Source organism: Lissotriton helveticus, chromosome 3_1 (genome assembly GCF_964261635.1).
Source record: "Lissotriton helveticus chromosome 3_1, aLisHel1.1, whole genome shotgun sequence".
Taxonomy (NCBI): Eukaryota; Metazoa; Chordata; class Amphibia; order Caudata; family Salamandridae; genus Lissotriton; species Lissotriton helveticus.
In genome coordinates this window covers 91064699-91084958 of record NC_136061.1, presented here as the reverse complement: position 1 = coordinate 91084958, position 20260 = coordinate 91064699, and the positions used below count along the sequence as shown (strand labels likewise).

General features: G+C 44.4%; 1 protein-coding gene across 1 annotated transcript in view; it reads left to right on the top strand.

Moving 5' to 3' along the window:
* Positions 1 to 20260, top strand: part of SGSM2 (small G protein signaling modulator 2) — a 929300-nt gene that overhangs the window by 803410 nt on the left and 105630 nt on the right. Inside the window, exons 14-15 of the mRNA XM_078683529.1 lie at positions 7945 to 8090; positions 11014 to 11142. Coding sequence (XP_078539655.1) covers positions 7945 to 8090; positions 11014 to 11142 — 275 coding nt within the window. The remainder of the gene's footprint in view (positions 1 to 7944; positions 8091 to 11013; positions 11143 to 20260) is intronic.

Sequence of the window (20260 nt, the reverse complement as noted above, 5' to 3'; positions counted from 1 at the left end):
GTATGGTTACAGGGCTTACCTTTACTTCCATGTTGTCTCAAGTGGCTTTTTCTGAGCTGTCTGGTGCTCTTGTTACTGATAAAACACTGTTTCACTGGCAAGGTGCTGACTGTCCATCTCACAGCTCTTTCCTGATTGGCTCCATCCTGGATAACTTCAAAGCCACTGAGGGAATCTTTCCTTCAATGCAGGAATGTCATCGAAGGGATTGAGTTTTAATGATGATGAGTACAGCCTATGCAGCACACATATAAACAGCAAAAACGATGAGAAATGTATAATTTCTCCTCGTTTTGTCATGTTAAGATCAGGTGATTTTTGGTCTTCAATTTGGTGCTACCCTATATTTTACGTATTAACAACAAAGAAATGTCTGTGGGTCAAAAATAGGGGTTCAACTGTGTATACTTATGTGTGGCACAACTTGAGAAAACCAAGAAAAACTACTGGTGCAAATGTGCAACAAAAAGCACTAAATTCCTTGAGTTAGAAAAAAGTACCCATCAGTTCCCACTCGGTACTGCCCTGGTCATCATTTGGGCTCTCCGTAACCCAGGAGAGAGTGCAGTCCGTCACTAGATGTTATTGTGATGGACATTCAACTCAAGATGAAAATGAAAAATTGTATTTCCAGTGGGTGGTGCCGAAAAAAATCCGTACACCGGGGTAACTGAATTGCAGTGCATAAGTGTATAGTGAAAAATTGTGAAATGTTACAAAATTGGATAGAATTGAGTAGAAGTAGACAATTTTAATAGTTTCTCTCAGTTCTCCCAACATTAAAAACAATATAATGAACACAGATTTAACAAAATATCTGTGTGCAGGTTGGGTCGACATGCTTCAGCAAATGTGGCTAGAAGTGCGCCACTGCTTTCTTCAGGACCATGATGTAATAGCTACTGCAATAATGATAAAAAGATATCACCTGTATGTTTCAGGTCTTACTCAGTCTCCTCCAATGCACTTTGGAAAAAGTTGCGCCCAAAGAAGAAACACAGAGAACCACAAGGAAGAAAAAGGGTGTAAACACACGCAGCAGGCATTTCGCCCTGCTGCACGTCAATTGGCTATGATCTAGTTCAAATACTTGAAACAGTGGAAATTAAAACAGCAGAGTCATACCTTGCTGTGACATACCTGTTGTCTACAACAACATGCACATCCCTCTCTGCACCTATGGGTTATCCTCATTTGCATTTTACAGTGTTGCAGATCCTAAATATTTACAAATATTGGATTCATTACTCTGTTCACCTTTATCAACATTTCTTTGCTTTTATTCCCCACTGCAAACACCTACCGGTGTTTCAACAAACTTTATTGACTCTAGGATGCAGTGACATCACACCGTTCCCAGAGACGCACGTCCATGTGTGTTCATCTCTCCATCAGCATTGCCTTTACACGCTGATGCTATCGTGCACTCTGCAACGCGTCTTTTTAGGTCGAGGCAGGGCAGCGCATGCGCTGCTCTGTAAGGCATGCTGTATTCAGGTAGGGACTTGAAGCTCTGCCCATATTTTTCATTGGCTTGTGTCATTGTCCTCTGTAAACTGTAGCTTCTCATTGGTCAATAGGCTTCGTAGTCCCTCCTTAGTACCGCCATGTCTCATCTTGTAACCTCCCATAAGGACTCGCCCTCTTACGTGTGTTGTTACTCAGTAGGCTTTTGTCAACTTGACAAAGAAAATGTTTTTTTTGTAAAATTGCTCTATTCCGTGCTTTCACTTTAATGGCGGCCATGGCCCATTTCTTTAGACGCGGCTCGTCAAAAGAAGGGGGTGTGGCCTCTATTAACGTGAACGCACGGCTTGGGGGGCTTGTAAGCAACAAAAAATATTTGGGATGCAATAGGTCTCGCATTTGCGAGAATTTAAGCTATTGTCATTTACAACGCCAATAGATCAAAGTCTCGTAAATGCAAGACCTGTTGCATTGTAAATGCTTGTTTAACTCAGGGCTCTTACCGTGCCCGTACACAATTTGATGAGCTGAGTCACACGGCTGTTGATTCTTTATGAGAGGCTGATTCCGTAAACTTCCAGGAACACTGGATTTTTCCCGATATTAATCGGGGTAAGTGCCAATTGTTACACACTGCACACTTTTGTCTTTGAGGGTTAGAAACACTACAGCAACTTGTTTTTTTCCCCAATTTATATTTTTAGCAGTGTCATTGCATCCTGACACAGATCGTTCGTCTTTCTTATCCGGTGGCCATACTAAGTGACTGCTACCTTTTTTAACCTAGTGCCACCTAACTGCACATAGGGTAAATAACCCCACTGATTTATATTGCATATACCCTTTAGAATACACCCCTTTTCAACATACCACTAATAGTTTATTTTTCTCCTTTTTCTCTATAATGCAAGTGCCCAGCTGGGCCCATGTGAGTACCACATCCCCATTTAATTTCACTTTTATGATGTACTTTCTTTTGAGCCTACTCGGTTTTCTTCTTTTCTCTGCTGACATCTTTAATTTATTATTCTTCCCATTTCAGGAGTCCCATATCTTTAGGTCCTGATGAGACGTTTTATTTGTAATTTTGGGGTTGAAATGTTATTGCCTTATGTTGAAATGAACATTGACCGGTCCTCTGTGACAAATAATATAGAGGTCTCCCTTTGACATTTTTTCCAGTACGTGAATGCTATTATACCCCTTTATTGATTATCCATACAATGTCCACAAGAACCGTTGTTTTTTGCTATATCGTATAACCTGTCTCAGTGTGAGTAGGGTGGCCCTTGTTATTTCTGATATAAGCCCCTTGTAAACAGGGAGCAGCATCAAAATCAATGGGTATTGCGGCGGAACGCCCACCAAAACACCCATCGCCCGCCCCTTTTAGGCTAAGTGTTGCATAAAAGGGGGCCTTATTTACAGAGCGGCGTTAAGCCACATGAAGTGGCTTAACGCCCCCTTATAGATAAGATAAAGGGTTTGTTGGCCCTGGAACGTCACAAAAAGTGACGTTTCTGTAGCGATGTGCCCTTGTAAATATGCACCATAAGGTTATACACACACCTTCCTTTTGTGTTCTCGAAACATGTGCACACACACAAATATGTGTTTACCTGCAGCATATATTCCCAATTTACAATATGCCATAAAGACACATATCGGTACAAAAGGGGGTGGTGAGGGACGGAGCATCTGAACCAATCAAACACTCACCCCAGTCAAAAGATCTGGGTTTAATCCATCACCGTTCTTTAGCCCACTCTGCCACCCCAGTTCAGACATGGCCATATGCAAATCAGTCTGACCTTGTGCCTCATGGGAACAGTCCAGCCCGAACTGCCAAGCCATGCCTTCCCTGGACCGGAAACAAGCTTCCTAGGACCGGTTTCTGGCATTTCAGCCGTCTTCAGCCAGGCTTCAAAGACACATATAGCAGACATCAACCATCATTGTCAGAAATCAGAACATAAAGGAACCGGAAACAATGCAAAACCCATACTACAATGAAAGTGTGCTTTCCAACCGAACAATACATTGATAATGGAAGTGGTAGCATCTCTTTCGCCTGGTGATTGGTCCAGGGTCCAACAGTGTCCTAGTCATATCCGTCCGCTTAATGGGGTCCCAGGAGCTCACATTAGAGATACCACAATAAAAAATGCCGACAACACACATTGCTACATGAAAATCTTCTCCACTCCATACATTGAACTCATCAAAAACCGCTTTCACATCATTCAGACCTGGATGTTCATCATTTATCTGAAGCACAACCTCACCAAGACAGAATTCCAATAACAACAAGCAAGAAATAACACACACCTGGCTCAATGACATGAACATTGACAGTTTCGAGCCCCAACTATTATCCAATGCCAAGTGACCTGGATTCCCCCATTGACAACAACCTCACCTGCACCATGAAGGAACACATCACCAAAAACATAGACGACCTACAATAAGTCATCTCTTCTAATGAAAGTAAAATAATTTGTCCCAGAAAGTGACTTCAGAATTTTCTGTCAAAACCTCCATAATCTTGCAACTGGAGGAGAAAATACCCTGCCCTGTGGACATCTAGACTCCACACTGACACCCTTATGGTCATCCTACACAATCAAATGTGGAATTGCTAAAACCCACTGTCGAAGCTTACTTGCGCCTGATCCTTGATAGACCATCAGCCAAATATTTGTTTAGTGCACGTGGGCTCTGGGAACTACGTTTATTCTTTCGCTATGGGGCGGATACATGTAATCACTTAGTTCCCCACTGAGCTACCAAAAGATCCTTGGAACCTGCCTATGTCCTTGTGATGATAGATCTGGCCATGCAATGTTACATTTAATCTTCTTCTGTAAATTTTATTTAAAAAACTTATACCAAACCATTTTGTATCCCTTTTGTGAGGTCTCGGAATTTAAAGCAGTGTCTCCCTTCCTTTTATTTTTTACAACAACTGACAGATGATGAGTCTTGCTTTTATGTAAGTTCTTTTTTAAGAGCCGCTGTGCAGTCGCGAAGCACAATGCACTTTGAGTAAATGTATTAACTCTTCATCCTGATGTTATTCTATATGTACTGGTCTCACTGCACTGTGTCTTTGTATGGAATTTTTCCCTCTATGCTGGTATATATTGCACTTAAATGGATATTTTACATACTCCATGTTTTTATCTTTTATGGATGCATATCCATACACTTTTATGGATCCATGTTGCAGCTGAAGTAAGTTATTCTGATACATGCCCCAGTACATCTCTTCCAGTGCCTCATAAAATATGGTCACCACATCCCTATCCTGTTGGAATTTCACTGTCTCCCTTTGCCATCCTGCAACATCTTCAAAACCAGCTGCATCATTTACAAAGCCATGCCGTCCAGCACTCCTGGCTGTATGGCTGACAAGTTCACTATGTCTGGTGGCTCTATGCACTCCCAGTAGATCATCAGATTGGAGAAATAGGTGTAAAAACGAAAGAAAAACAGGGCAGCAGGCCTTTCCCATGTATTCACTTGCAATCTGGAACAACACACCCATTTTCACAAGGGTGTGCCACAACCCTGCTCCAATTTAGGGAAGAGTTGAAGATGAACCTCTGTAAAGAAGCCAACGTTACAAAGCACTAACAAGACACTTCTGCACCCAGAACTCAGCTACATCTCCAATCACTCTTAGACAATATTCCTCCCTTTAATTCTAAACAGTCGTCTTCCGCCTTTTGAATAGGTTCATACTAAACTAGTATCACATACATACAAGCAAGTATACCAGTATAAAACCCGCACAAAACGTTCTGCACAATAATATGCGAGGAAAACATGCAAGGGGACTTCTTGGCAATTCTCATCTGCAAACAAATTACATAATCACTTCAAAGTATTCTTATACGTTATGAAACGTGACACACCTAATAAACAACTTTTCACATAAAAATTGAACCACTTAGTGACATTATATTGCACAACATAAAGAGCAGTTACTGCCCTCACATTGACCTTGCTTACCCTCGGAAGCCATTACTTTATACACAACCCAAACTAGACACATGCTTCTCTTGACCTACTCAGAATAAATAATAAAATGCTTTTTTGTTTATCAGAGTAATATTAAGGGCCATATGTAGGTAGCCCAATACCGGTCGGTAACGACCGAAATTACCGAATTTCGGCCGTTACCGACCGGTATTTAGGGTTTGAGATGTAGGAGGCAGGTTTAAGGATTCGGTAATTACCGATTCCTTAAGGAATCAGTAAAATACTGATTCCTTATTTTAAGGAATCGGTAATTACCGAATCCAAAATGCTACGTAGGAGACACTCAAGTGAGTGCCTTCTTGCATTCAGGATTCGTTATTTACCACCAACTACAAGTTGGTGGTAAATATCGAAAACCTTTAAAAAAGCAATTTTGTGCTTTTTTAAAAGTGCCATGTGGCAGACATACATGCCCTTAGGGCATGTATGTGTGCCACATGTGCACACACGAACGATTCAGGGGTGCAACAGGGTGTCAATGTGACACCCTGCCACCCTTGAATATGGGCCCCCTATTACCGATTAGGTATTTACCTAATCGGTAATAGTGAATGGCTTCCCATTCATTCCTATGGGCCACTAGGCCCATAGGAATGAATGGGAATTACGAATCGGTAAATACCGATTCTTAAATACCGAATCGTACCGATTCAGTAATATTTACCGAATTGTTTCCTACATACCATTTACCGATTCTGAAATACCGAATCGGTAAAATTCTGTATTTTAGAACCGGTAAATGTAGATCACCTACATATGGCCCCTAAGTGTTTAGTTTTTTTCCCTCTGAGAAAAAAAAAACATTTGTTTGACATCAGCATAACATTGAAAGTCTCTTGTGCTAATCAGAAAGCAGTGGAACCACCACTTTGTCTTCAAAACCCACTCTTAACACAGGGCTGAATGTATTTCCTAACATTCAGGCATTTAGCGGGCATCAGAACATTTGCAACATTACTAGTCCCGTTTCTATTGCTATATTGTATCTAGACCTCATCATTCCTTCCAAAGCATACCTCCCTTAGGGGCTAATTACAAGTCTGCTGGTACATAGACCACCAGACTCACGGGGTGCGGGAGCGGCAGTCATCTGACTGCCCTATACATCTAGGGCGGTCGGGCTGCCCTGGGACCCTGCAACAGCCAGGGAGGCGCAGTTGTCTTGAGGCTGCAATATGCTTTGCAGGAACCCTGCGGTACCGCCAAGTACATTACGAGTTTCCACTTTGTCACTGTTTTCATGGCAGTTCCACCTGCTTGAAAAACGTGGCGGGAAAGAAACAGAGGGGGCGGCCTACAGGGCCCCCTGTTGCCTCTGGGCCTGGGGATGCAAGCAGGCGGGCACCTATTGCACCCCCCTGTGTGTATGCCCCCCATGGATTGCAGCAGTCCATGCCGTACAGGTACTGATTTTGACGTTCCCATGGCGGGGCTGATTTCATAGGCCCCTCCTTGGGATTGCTATTGATCGGCCCACGAGACCAGGAACCCACTGAAATAATCTTGCTGGTCTCTGTTGCAAAAATTTATAAAATGTATTACAGAAATTAAACCAAAAGTGCAAAGCCTTCCTATGTGTATAATAAAAATCACTAAAGAAGAGCAGGTCTACATCAGCACATCCAGATCCACTCAAAAAGTGCAGAGGGTCACACTGGTTTAATGTACTGCAGCCTGTTTTAGCAAGTGTTTGTGTCTGCCCAAAGCGACCCAAGTAATTGCTTAAGGTACTGCAGTCTGGTGCAGAAAGCATTTGTGTCTGACTGAAGGGACTGCTATCAGTGGCTCATGGTGCAGCTGCATCAAAGACTTCTGTCTGACTCAGGGATCTTTTAGTAACTTCCTACAACAGTGCAGCCTTCATCTGGACACTTCAGATTGAAGCTCTTCAAGGACATGCAAATACCTTCTTCAAAAAATAGTGAGCTCTATTGGCTTTGCCAATGCTTGTTTTTAAATGCAACATCTTCCTGGTCTTCCTTTTCGGCTCTTGATGCTCGTTTATACCAGTGTCTCAGCAACTTAACCCTCTCTGCTGGCATCTGGCATGAGCTGCTGGTCACCAGTTTGAATCCTGGTGGAGCCAACTCAGCCTTTAATCCATCCGAGGATGATCAATTAAGTAACATTTGCTTACAATGCATACAAATGACAAAAGGTCTGGTAGAAGCACTAAACGAATCAAAATGTATTGTTATTGCTGTTACCACTTTGTGATACAGTCTTACTTCATAAGGAACAGGACTTCAGAGGTCTTTACTAACTGAGTTGTTACAGCACACCAATGTGCTCGCGCATCCATAGGTTCAATGAGAAAGACATTAGAATGTATAGGATGTTCAGACTCAAAGCACAGCTACTTACTGCTTCATTGTGTGATCTTGCTGCCAGCTCTGATGTAGGTGGTCTGTCTCCTCTTGTTTGGGTCTCCAGGGCTCGCCTACTGCCGCCACCTCTCTACAGTGCGGACACACCTCTCGGCCCTCGTGAACCACTCCATTGTTCCGCCGGACAAACCGACTGACGCATCAGGAGGCCTGACGAAAGAGGTCTGGAGCAAATATCAAAAAGACATGAAGGTACAACAAATATTCTTTCTTTTAATTTTCAATTGCTTTGTTTGAATTTCCATAATTCTAGGTCAGCAGTTCAGAACTTCTAGATTAGATTTGTATTTATTTATTTTAACTTGGGTGTTCTCGTAAGAGTCCACACTCTTGCATACTCTGGCCCACACCTCTCACTATCTTTACCGCTGGAGATGCTTTCGAAACTTTTTCCAAACCGATTTTCCCCATTTTTTTTGCATATCTAGAATTTTTACTTTTGGCCCCTCAACCTCTTTCCCTTGGCTCTGGAATCAAGACCTTGTTGTCCATCCCTCTTTCCTGATCCAGGTACATTGTTTGGGCCACATTTCCCTCAAGCTCTTTTCGGCTTACCGGAAAACGTTGGTTCGAATAGGGGTGGGCCTTGACCCGGAAGTAAAGCTGCGTTCAGCTTAGATGGCAAACCTCCACCTCTTCATTTTGTTTTTTGGGGGGTTTTGTAATGTGTGAGGAAATGTCTGAGTGGCCCTCTGTGCGTCCATGTAAGTTTTGTTTTTGTATTACATGGGACCACCGCCCTGAATGTGTCTTTATGCCCTCTCTCTGCTTCCCCTTACAATTTTTTGTAGGTCTCGCCGAGGCAGCGCTGGCACTGTCTCTTCGAGGCATGCAGCTTTCAGGAGAAGGACATTAAGATCACCACATGTTCCACCCATCTTTACAATTGGCTCCTCTTCCTGTCCTTTGTAAATAGTGGCTTTACATTGGTCAATAGGTTTAGAAGTCCCTCCTTAGTACCACCTTTTCTCTTATTGTTACCTCCCATGAGGACACCCACTCACTCACTGTGTTATTTACTAGTTTCGGTGCACTCTGTCCTCATTTTTTTGCTTCTCCAATCTCAGGAACTTCACATAGCCAAGCTTAATCCCTCTCCCATAGCTGTAGTAAACTCCTCCTTCTCCCCGTTCGCTCCCTCTCTTCCTCTGCAACTGCCTCCTCCCTCCTGCTTTTTGAAACGCAGGACCAGCAATATGCTGATGTTGAGGATTTGCATTTGTGGCTTGCATGCTCGTATGGATGCCTCTCCTCGCTTCAACCTTCCCCTGCAACAAAAACATCATGTGACTGATGCCACGCATGCATTATCTCAATGGGTGCTGCTTTTCCCTTAATGAGGGGGCAACATGTCTTTGTCTTCAACCCTCGCTGCACCTCCCTCCCTTAGCATTCTCTGATGTGTCTGACTTCCTCCATCCACTCCTGGGGACTTCCCCGCTGCATAAAACACTTCCCACCCCAGACTCTGAATTTAAATAGCCACCGGCGTTTCCAGGCAGGGAAGCAGTTACACCTACAAAACATTTGAAATACAAAGGGTCTCACATTTCTCAAAATGTAAGCTATTGGCATTGTAATGCGAGACCTGTTGTAGCTGCCTCCTATCTCCCCTTATTTAAAACGCATGGTCAACAATATGCTTATGTTCAGGATTTACATTTGTGACTTGCATGCTCATATGGGTGCCCTTCCTCACTTCAACCGCCTCTGAAAGCCTACATCATGAAAAAATCAGTAAAAGAGGCACCGATACCTCCAGCCTTGCTTCTCATAAGCAACAACTATAAGCACAAAGTGTGTGTTTACGCACAGCTTGCAGGATTTCAAAACACATAAATACATTTACAATGCACCAGCTCAAATTCTCACGAATGCAAGACCTATTGCATTGCAAATGCTTGTTGAGCTCTGAGACAGAGGCGGCAACAGCCATAGGAAGGCAGAGACCGTGACTCCTGGCCATGTGTTTCAAAAGCAGGAGGGAGCAGGAGGCAGCTGCTGCCAAAAAAGACCCCAGTCTTTGAATGCAACGCAAATTTGGGAAAATAAGAGCAAGATTTGCAGCCCTGTTTACAACAGAGCTCTGTAAAACACGAGCACTGGTCTCCAGTGATCCAGCTTAAAGAAAGAAATATCACTCACAAGCTCTGAGTAACAATACATGTAACAGGGGCAGTCCTTGAAAATGGGTGGAGCTTTTAAAGCTCATATCCTGAATACAGCAAGTCTCGCAGAGACAGCGCAAGCACTGCCCAGGCTAGACCTAAAAATTAGGTGATAATGCTCAAACTTTCTTTTGCCTTTAGTTTACAATTTATTTTCCACAGCCACACAAATGGAATCGGATTTACTCAGGATTATACATTTCTTAAATCAGTTTTAAGACTGTTTTAAGCCATGAAGTATTGATCTGATTTACTGTAGTTTATTCCTGTTGAAAATCAGCCTTAAGAAAGACAGTTTTAAGATTGTCCTGTGCCAGAATAAAATCCTTCATAAATCAAAGACATTTTCTTGGTTGGGACTGCCTTATCTTGTGTAATCGTTCAGTTAATCAAGCCTTCCTGCCTAATTTAACGTCATCTGGGGTTGTCTGCTCTTCCCAGGAATATTCTGGTGAGTCTCAGTTCTCTTGTAGTCTATTGTAGGTAGCTTTATAGGTCGCGACCTTTTGAAAGTCATTTATCCAGACTGGCTGTATGGCATGAAATTCTCAGTGCATTTACAAATGGGCTTTGGACCAAGTCATCACCTAAAGCATAGGGAAGATGCAGCTGTCCCATTCCTAAATATGGGCCAAAAGTGTGAGACGCAAAGTGAATCCGCCATGAGCCTTTTCAACAAATGTCTGGCGGGTAAGAACCGAACTTCAGGCCTGAGCAGGGCTTCAGCCATTCTAGCAATAACGAGACCTGATAACCTAACCTTAAGGTGGGGTATGCATTACCCAAGAGAGAACAAGCCAATTGGCATTACCCTAAAATAGTGCCACCATGGATTCTTCACTTGGTCTGTACCTTGTCTATAACATGTTGGTAATATTTACTGCACTGGTACTATGCTAGTAATGAGTACAATGTTATGAACCCTCTTCTGTTTTGTCTTGTTTCAGAATTATAAAGAGCTTGAATTATTAAGGCTTGTGTACTATGGTGGTGTGCAGAATGACATCCGGAAAGAGGTGTGGCCATTTCTACTCGGTCATTACAAATTCGGCTCAACCAAAAAGGAGATGGACCGGGTAAGTCTTTGGAATAATAATAATAATATTCCACATTTGTAAAGCGCACAATCACCCGTAAGGGTCTCTAGGCGCTGGGGGCCGTCAGGAAGATTAAGCAAGCTATTGCCCAGAGTCACATGGTGCTGGGCTAATCTGCCGCCGGTGCCGGGGATCGAACCGTGATCCCCAGATTCCGGAGTCAGTCGCCCTTGCCGCGGCGCCACACCTCTTCCCCATCATTATGTTGATTTATTATGCCATATGATCTGAGTATGTTTAATCATTTTACCTCTTATGGTTCTTCTGGTTTTGGGCCCTGACCTTTTCAATTATCCTCTTCCTCACCCTGTTCACCACCCCGCTGACCCGTTGCCTGACACCACTCCATTCCACGAACCCCCAAACATCATTCTCTTCTTTATCCCACTCACTGCCCCTATGACTGAGCCCCAATCCCTTTCACTGTCGTGTTTGTTCTAAGTGATACTGGGAGAACCCTCAAAGGCTGATGGGCAATGGGTTTCTTCCAATGAATATTGAGTTGAGGGATCCTTAGTTCATCCAGCCCCAAATGAATCAATGGCAGGTGGCAGTGCGCGCATAGGCACATATGTGATTTTCTACTGTTCAGGGGTTATGTTTATTTACCTAGGTAGTGTGTCCAGCCCTGAAATATTGAAATTGTCTACAGGGTTATCTACAGCACTACCTGGAAAAGTATGAACATTTTGAAAACTGTGCCTAGTGGGGAAGCTTCTCCTAACCTCACCTGAGAGGGACTGATACTAAAACCTGTTTCTAGGCAGTTGGTATTTCCTAGTCCTAAACCACTGTCTGTGACATTCAATGCCGGGCCAGTCCCACATCGTGGATTGGTGTGGCTCACTGGTTAGAGGCGGCAGACCCGTAATCAGAGAACGGCCCGGGACCAGGGTTCAATTCCCGACGCGGCAGGGTCGAAACGGACTCGATAATTCTCGCCTCGTTGCCTACTCTAACCAGGGAACACACTCGGCAACTCTGGGCATTAAGCTTGCCTCATCTCTACAACGGCCCCCACAGACGTCGGGGATGCCTGGTTTCACCTTGGAGATACCCAGAAAAAGGGACCATCTCACAGGGAAAACCAGGACGGGTTCCCCAGCAGTCTTCAGCGCCAGGATACTCCATGGAGTCGCAGTGCGCTTTACAATTACACCCACATTTACATTTACATTTACATCCTTGCTCCAGCCACAGTCCTACACGCCAAATCCTATGGTTTGTTTTAGACATATTTGCGTTCAATGTTTTGTTCTCATGGTCTTGAGGGTGCATCAACCTACCTTCTGCCTCTGATTTACACAGGGTGTCACCTGTGGCAGCATGTTGATGTTTCACAAAGTCAATGCCCGGACTAGTGCTTTTGTCAAACATGGCCTATTTGCAGAGGTGGCCCCTGCCCCGCCCTGTGACGCGGCTACCCAGCAGAGGCAACAGGGAAAAAGAAAATGATAATAAAATTATTTTATTATCATGTTATTTCTTTTGCTGGGTAGAAGCAGTGGGGCGTCGCTCTTCCGCCATTGCGGTGGAGCCGCGCTTGCCTATTTGGCAAAACACATTGACAGCTGAAATGTAAATTCACGCTCCCATATGTTTGGCTTGGGACATACCCAGACCGGACCAGTGAAGGTAAGTAATGCAAAGAGTTTCTTAGCACTAGGCATACCGTCATTTCTCAACTCATCCCCCTAACATAACAGGTATTACCTACAATGTTTTGTTTCTGCACAACCGCAATTATATTTATCTCGCTGTGATTTTGTACAGTCAAATAAGCTTTTTATTCTGATGCATGGCAATTTCAAAATGTTACTGTTGCCAACATAAAAAAGACTTCTAAAAGAAAAAATAATATGCAGTCCTCTTTTTAAAATATCACACTTGGACCAATTGTTTTCACAACTTTGAATCTAACATTGAAACACAATCCACCAAGATTCAATGTTACCATCTTAGTGGTTAGGGAGGGAGGGTTAATACGTACTTGTACACAGCTGCCATGGAAACTGTGCTGTACATGGTTAATGTTTGTTTTTGTACGGTTCTGTTTTTTGTTAGATAAAATGAAATCAGTGTCTGTCTTGATTTTTTAAGTATGCTTATGCTGTATCAGTCAGCTGGCTTGCCTGTCAGTTCTTGCACAGGCACTCATGTGTCCAGTGCCCCCCCTCTCCTCTCCCATTGCTTCCCCGTGATTCTATTCTTAATGGAGCAAGAACAGTACAATTGTGGACCGTAGACATCACCATCAGTCTATAAGAATAATTTACTTGTAAAATGTATATCATTTTGGATACTATCAACGGCTAGAACTCTCCTTTAAATTTACATCACAAGCTGTGCCTGTGGCTTTCCAAGGAATAGGAAACTACATTACACACCGGCTCGTGACACCGCTTTTGCAATCTGTGACACATCATCAAAAATGTTGTCTGTACCTTGATTACTGCAATTCTTGTTCTGACTCTATGAAGGTACAGTAGGTCCCAAAATGTGCAGTAAATTATATCTAGTTTCTAAACAATATACATTAAATGGCCACTTCAGTATTTGGAAGGGACACAAGGCCATATGTATCAAACTCTGATTTTGCGATTCTCAAATTGCGATTTTTTGAGAATATCTATTTGAGAATCGCAGAAGCTATGTATGTAGGATTTGCAAATAATTTTGCGAAGCCTACATATTCCTTAATTGCTTAATGCAAATTGTGATTCGCAATTAAGGAATACCTCCCCACTCATTCCTATGGGCCTAAAGGCCCGTAGGCCCATAGGAATAAATGGGAAGACATTCTCAATTTGTGATTCTCAATTAGAGAATCGCAAATTGAGAATGCAATTTCAAGGGTGCCAGGTGTCAAAGGGACACCCTTTTGCACTCCTGAAATGTGCATGTGTGCACATGTGGCACACATACATGCCCTAAGGGCATGTATGTGTGTCTTTGAAAAATGCAAAAAAGAGCATTTTTCAGAGAAATCGCAAATTACCACCAACTTGAATTTGGTGGTAATTTGCAATTCCTTAAGGCCAAATTGCACTTTTTCTGTGCTTCTTAAATTGCATTTAAGGAATCGCAATTTGCGATTCCTTAAATGTGGTCGTAAAATAGGGAATCACAAATTTTGCGATTCCTTATTTTGCCAGGCAGTTTTCCTTTCATACATACCACTGAGCCCAAATGCAATCGCAAATGCCTAAATTCTGCGAATTTCGGCGTTTGCGATTGCAAATTGGAATGATACCTATGGCCCATAGTCTTTTGAAGGTACTGCTCCCAATCAAGGTCTTAAACAGAAATACGTGTATTTATAATGTATTACAGAAGAGCCTTCAAAATGGGAGGAGTTACTGCAGTTAAATAACATCTCGAATTGAAGTAACACCGAGAAAATGTAAGATAATAATTTTTACTTCATTTGATAACTTGGACAAAGATCTGAATATTTACGCGATTATAAAGGAAAATCAAGACTTAACCGAGCAAATGTTTAGGTGTGACGAACATGATTACCAATAGAGCATATTTTCCACCCTACCATTCATCAATATGTGAAATCTATACTGAACTGTTTTGGTTACCAAAAAAACTTGTGAACAAACATTTGCGTTCCATTATCAAATGAATGATATTCAGTAGCCTCAGACGTCGGGCCTGTATGCCTAGAATGGTCAGAGAAAACTATTAAATCTTGTGGAAATTAGGTCCTATCAGGGTTTATTAGAATGTATAATGGGAATGTGTAATCTAGAAGGATAGTGTGTCATGGAACTTTTTCCAGCCAGCCATCTTTCAGAGACGGATTGTCATCGTTGGAGATGGCTGGACATAGGTAAGGCGCTTTGTAGGACAAATCTTGTGTTTCAACGTTGCCGACCTCATTTACTTTTTAACGCTGATGACAAAGATAATAAAAATTATGACTTTGTTGGGGAAAACTAGAATTTTCCCCACCCTGTATTTAAAATCTGGGACTCAAAGGAACCTATGCCGTTTCTCACTCCAAATGGTGTGTATAGATTCCTACTGATGACTTTTGGTCCTATATCTGCAGCCTCAGGATTTCATTGAGCAATGGAGAAAGTTGTAGGCAACATAAAAGAGGTCAAGGTTTTCCAAGAGGCATAAAAATTGTAGTGAAGTGTGCGGGAAAAATTGGTAGGTTAGGGACGAATTATGGATTGGTTGATGGAGGAGAAATTATCATTGGTAGGAGATTCGTTCCTTCCACAAGTTTATGTGAGAGATTGCCCCATGAGGGACATAGGGTATCAGCTTAACAAGGGAAAAGATTAAGGCAAGATTACTGGTGCTCTGGCCTGGATATATAAGTTGGAAGACCAGTGATAAGGGGCACAAAAAGTGTGTACAATCCATAGAGTAGAGTGTGTTGTTAGGAAACCCCTGAGAAGAAATTGCACTTGACATAGTAGGACCCATTTATGGAATAAAAGAAGAGGAGTATTTTGTAATATTGATTGCCATGTATTCCAGAAAGCCAGAATTGAAGATGGTCAATAATATTGAGACGGTGAGAAATGTCTGTTTAAACAAATGTTTTGATATTGAGGGAATCCCATGTGTAACTTTGATAAACAATCGAGTACAGTAAATATCAAAAGAAATATCGAAATTCCTGAATGAGAGAATCAACAGGCCTAACATTGTGCCTTCTATCATCCTGAAACTAATAGGAGGAGTGAGAAACTGAATAAGGTAATCTTGTAGGCAATCCAGAATGTCCGGTACAATGGGAGTGTAGGAAAGTGCCTCTTTTTGCCATGATCACCACCATTTCTTGCCTGGTATTCGATGCAATTTTGACAAATACTGCACTGGGGTCCTGCTAAACAAGTCCCCAGTTCCAGATCTCTTTGCGTAAACTGTACAGTTGTTCCTCAATTGGCAATACCTTTAGCACCCTCTGTAAGTTCCTGGTAAAGGGAATTATTGGTACCTAGGGCATGTGGTACTATTGAAGGTCCCTAAGGGCTGCAGCATGAATTGTGCGACCATAGGAGAGCCTCACCAAACCCATACAGACTGCCATTGAAGGCTGTGTGTCTTGTTACAGACAAAGTCAAAACACGACATGGCACACTTCTCTTTGTACCATGCCTGCAGACACTGCATGAAGTGCCTTACAGACCCAAGGCAGGGTGCACTATACTACATGTGTGGGCATAACTGCATGAGCAGATATGCCAGTACAAGTGACCAGGGAAGCCATTTTAAGGACGTGCTGAACACTGGACAAAAATGAGTACCCCAGCTACAAGATGGCTTTGCTGAAATCAAATATATTTGGCATCAGACATCTTGTATTATTAAACCCACAATCATTCCAGTGATGGATTTATTAATACATGAACCCAGAGGGCACCTAAGAGGTGCCCCCTGAAAATGTACCAACTACTAGTGTTCTGGCTGACTGGTTTTGACAGGCCTGCACAACAGACAAGTTTCTGGCTGCCAGGGGTGAAAGCCTATGCTCCCAGGAGGAACAAAGCCGGCTCTGGCCAGAGGTGTTTACACCTCCTTCCAACAGGATGACGTCTAATTTAGCATTCCAAGGCAGGGAGTCAAAGAGCCCATCGCCTTTGGTGTGCAAATCTGGCTTCTGGATGTGAACCCCCTTACCTGGGCTATGGTGGGCTACCTGATGTGGATACGAAATGTAAGAGTCTGCCATCTTGGTGATGGCAGAATTAGGAACTCTGTGACAGGGTTATGCCCACTTCCTGTAGGAAGTGGGCATGTAGGGGGTAGGGGGTATATTTTACAAAAGTGGTTCCTTCCACGTTATCATAGACCCTGGAAATACAGGACAAGTGGTTCATTTCCCCCCCTGATTTTATGGGGGTATAGTGACGCCAGGGGTAAGTACCCCCTTGGCTACTACCCTAGCACCCCTAAATCGGGTAGCCCCTGGCACCAGGAAATCAGATTCCTGCTGACCTAAGAAGAAGGACACAGAACAGCCACGAGAAACAAGGACTGTGGAGAAGCAACTGACTTGGCGCTAACCCTGCCGACCTATCTGCCGTTCCTGACAAACTTGTGCCAAAGTCCTCTTGTCATGCAGCTGCTGTGCCTCCGAAAGCCTGAGAGGTCTTACTGCCTTCACCAAAGACCCAGAAACTTCTGTGGAGCAGCGGAGCTTCTCCCCTGCATCCAGGCACTCCAAAAAGAACTGTGAGGACTCCGGATTGCCGCAAACCCGACATCGGAAAGCACCACTGCACCTGTGACCCAAGACCGAATTGAAGTGGCCCAACAGTGCCATCGTGGCCCCCGACCCTCCAGAGACAAAACCCACCTTGGATTGGCCCACAGTGGACTTACCGACAATGCCTGAAGCCTTTTTGTGCAGCCCCCTTCTACCGTGGGTTTCTCCGGTGACTTCCTGACTGATCTTACACACCAAGCATGCAGCCTCTTTGCAACCAGACCGTTCCCCTTTAAAGTGAATTGGACACTCGATACCCTAACACACCTCTGAATCCGGAGGAGGTGACCTGTTGATGTGGCCCTGGACCTTGCCACATACTCACCTGAAGTCCAGGAGATTGGTCCTGTAAGTTGCAATGAAGGGCCCGAATGCAGTACATGTTTTTCCCCATAGGATAACATTGGGCACCCAATGCTGAAAACCCCCTCTTCACCCGCCGACCCAGTGCCGCCCAAAGGTGATTTGTTGGTCAGCGGCGGCCAGCACAGGTAAGCGCAGTCGGGAAGTGGGGGGGGGGGTGGGAGAGGGGAGAAGTCAACAGACAATGGACTAGGTCAAGTCAAGTCAAGTCAAAGAATTTATATAGCGCACTACATACCCAGAGGGTTTCAAGGCGCTTAGGAAGGGGAGGAGGATTACTTGTCAAATATCCACGTTTTAAGTTGCTTTCTGAATGCAAGGTGGTTCTGGGTAAGGCGAAGGTAAGCGGGGAGTGAGTTCCATGTTTTAGCAGCCAGGTATGAGAAGGATCTGCCACCCATGGTGGTCTTGTTGATGCGAGGTACAATGGCGAGGGCTTGGTTGGAAGAGCGTAGTTGGCGGGAGGGGGTGTAGAAGGACAGTCGTGAGTTGAGGCATTCTGGTCCGATGTCGTAGAGTGATTTGTGAGCGTGGGTAAGCAGTCGGAAAGTGATCCTCTTATTGACGGGTAGCCAGTGGAGGTCTTTAAGGTGACCAGAGATGTGTTCGTTGCGTGGGATGTCTAATGTGATCCTGGCTGAGGCGTTTTGGATTCGTTGGAGTTTCTTCTGGAGTTTAGCGGTAGTGCCTGCGTAGAGGGTGTTTCCGTAGTCCAGTCGGCTTGTGATCAGAGCGTGGGTGACTGTTTTCCTTGTTTCGGAGGGGATCCAGCGAAATGTTTTTCTGAGCATGCGAAGAATGTTGAAGCAGGAAGAGGATACGGCGCTGACTTGTCTGTTCATTGAGAGTGAGGAATCCAGGATGACGCCTAAGTTCCGTGCGTGGTCTGTCGGGATGGGTGCTTTTCCGAGGGCTTCCGGCCACCAGGAGTCGTCCCATGCGGAGGGGGATGTACCTAAGATGAGGACTTCTGTTTTGTCTGAGTTCCGTTTCAGACGGCTTTGTTTCATCCATTCGGCAACTTCTTTCATTCCTTCGTGTAGGTTAGTTTTGGCGGTGCTGGGGTCATTGGTGAGAGAAAGGATTAGTTGAGTGTCATCCGCGTAGGAGATGATGTTGAGGTTGTGTTGGCGGGCGATGGCTGCGAGGGGGCTCATGTATACGTTGAAGAGGGTGGGGCTGAGTGAGGAACCTTGTGGTACGCCACAGATGACTTTGGTGGCATCGGACTTGAATGGTGGGAGGCGGACTCTCTGGGTTCTTCCGGTGAGGAACGAGGTGATCCAATCAAGTGCTTTTCCTTGGATTCCGATGTTATTGAGGCGTTGTAAAAGGGTGCTGTGGCAGACTGTGTCGAATGCTGCAGAGAGGTCAAGGAGGATGAGGGCGACTGTGTCTCCATTGTCCAGTAGAGTTCGAATGTCGTCTGTTGCTGCGATGAGGGCGGTCTCAGTGCTGTGTTTTGCTCGGAAGCCAGATTGTGAGGGGTCGAGGGATTTGTTGGCTTCGAGGAAGGCGGCGAGCTGGTTGTTGACAGCTTTCTCGATGACTTTGGCCGGGAATGGAAGAAGCGAGATGGGGCGGTAATTTTTGAGTTCGGTGGGGTCCGCTGTGGGTTTTTTCAGAAGGGCGGTGAGTTCAGCGTGTTTCCAGCTTTCCGGGAAGGTGGCGGAGTTGAAGGAGCAGTTGATGACGTCTCGGAGGTGCGGTGCTATGACGGAGTCTGCTTTGTTGAAGATGTGGTGAGGACACGGGTCTGTGGGGGATCCTGAGTGGATGGAGTTCATCAGGCGGATGGTGTCCTCAGTGGAGATTGGGTTCCAGTCGTTAAGGGTGTTCACGGGGGGAGAATGTCCAGCAAATGGTAGGGTGTGTTGGTTTCCGGGTTGGTTGTCAAAGCTGTTGTGGATGTCTGCAATCTTGTTATGGAAAAATGAGGCTAGGGAGTCGCAGAGGGCTTGAGAGGGGGTGATGTCGTTGGAGTTGGCCGAGGGATTGGAAAATTCCTTGACGATGTTGAAAAGTTCTTTGCTGTTGTGGGCGTTGTTGTCGAGTCGATCCTTGAATGCTGTTTTCTTGGCTTTTCGGATCAGTTGGTGGTGTGTGCGGGTGGCGTTTTTGAAGGCGTCCTTGGTGCTAGTGGTTGGGTCTTTTTTCCAGGCCTTTTCAAGGGAGCGGCAGAGTTTCTTGGATTTCTTAAGATCATCGTTGAACCATGAGGCCTTATTGCTGCCAGGTTTGCTTTGACGTTTTTTCAGTGGTGCTAAGGTGTCGGCGGTGTTGGATAACCATAGGGTGAGGTTGGCGGCGGCTTCGTTAGCGTTAGAAGAGAGGGCTGTGGTATTTCGAAGGAGAGATGCGGAGATCTGGTCCGTGGTGATTTTGTTCCAGTTTCTTTGCAGGGTAGGATGGAGGTGGATGGTGGGTTTTGGTTTGTTGTAGGTGAAGTGAACGCAGCTGTGGTCATTCCAGAGGAGATCCGTAGTGTGGCTGAAG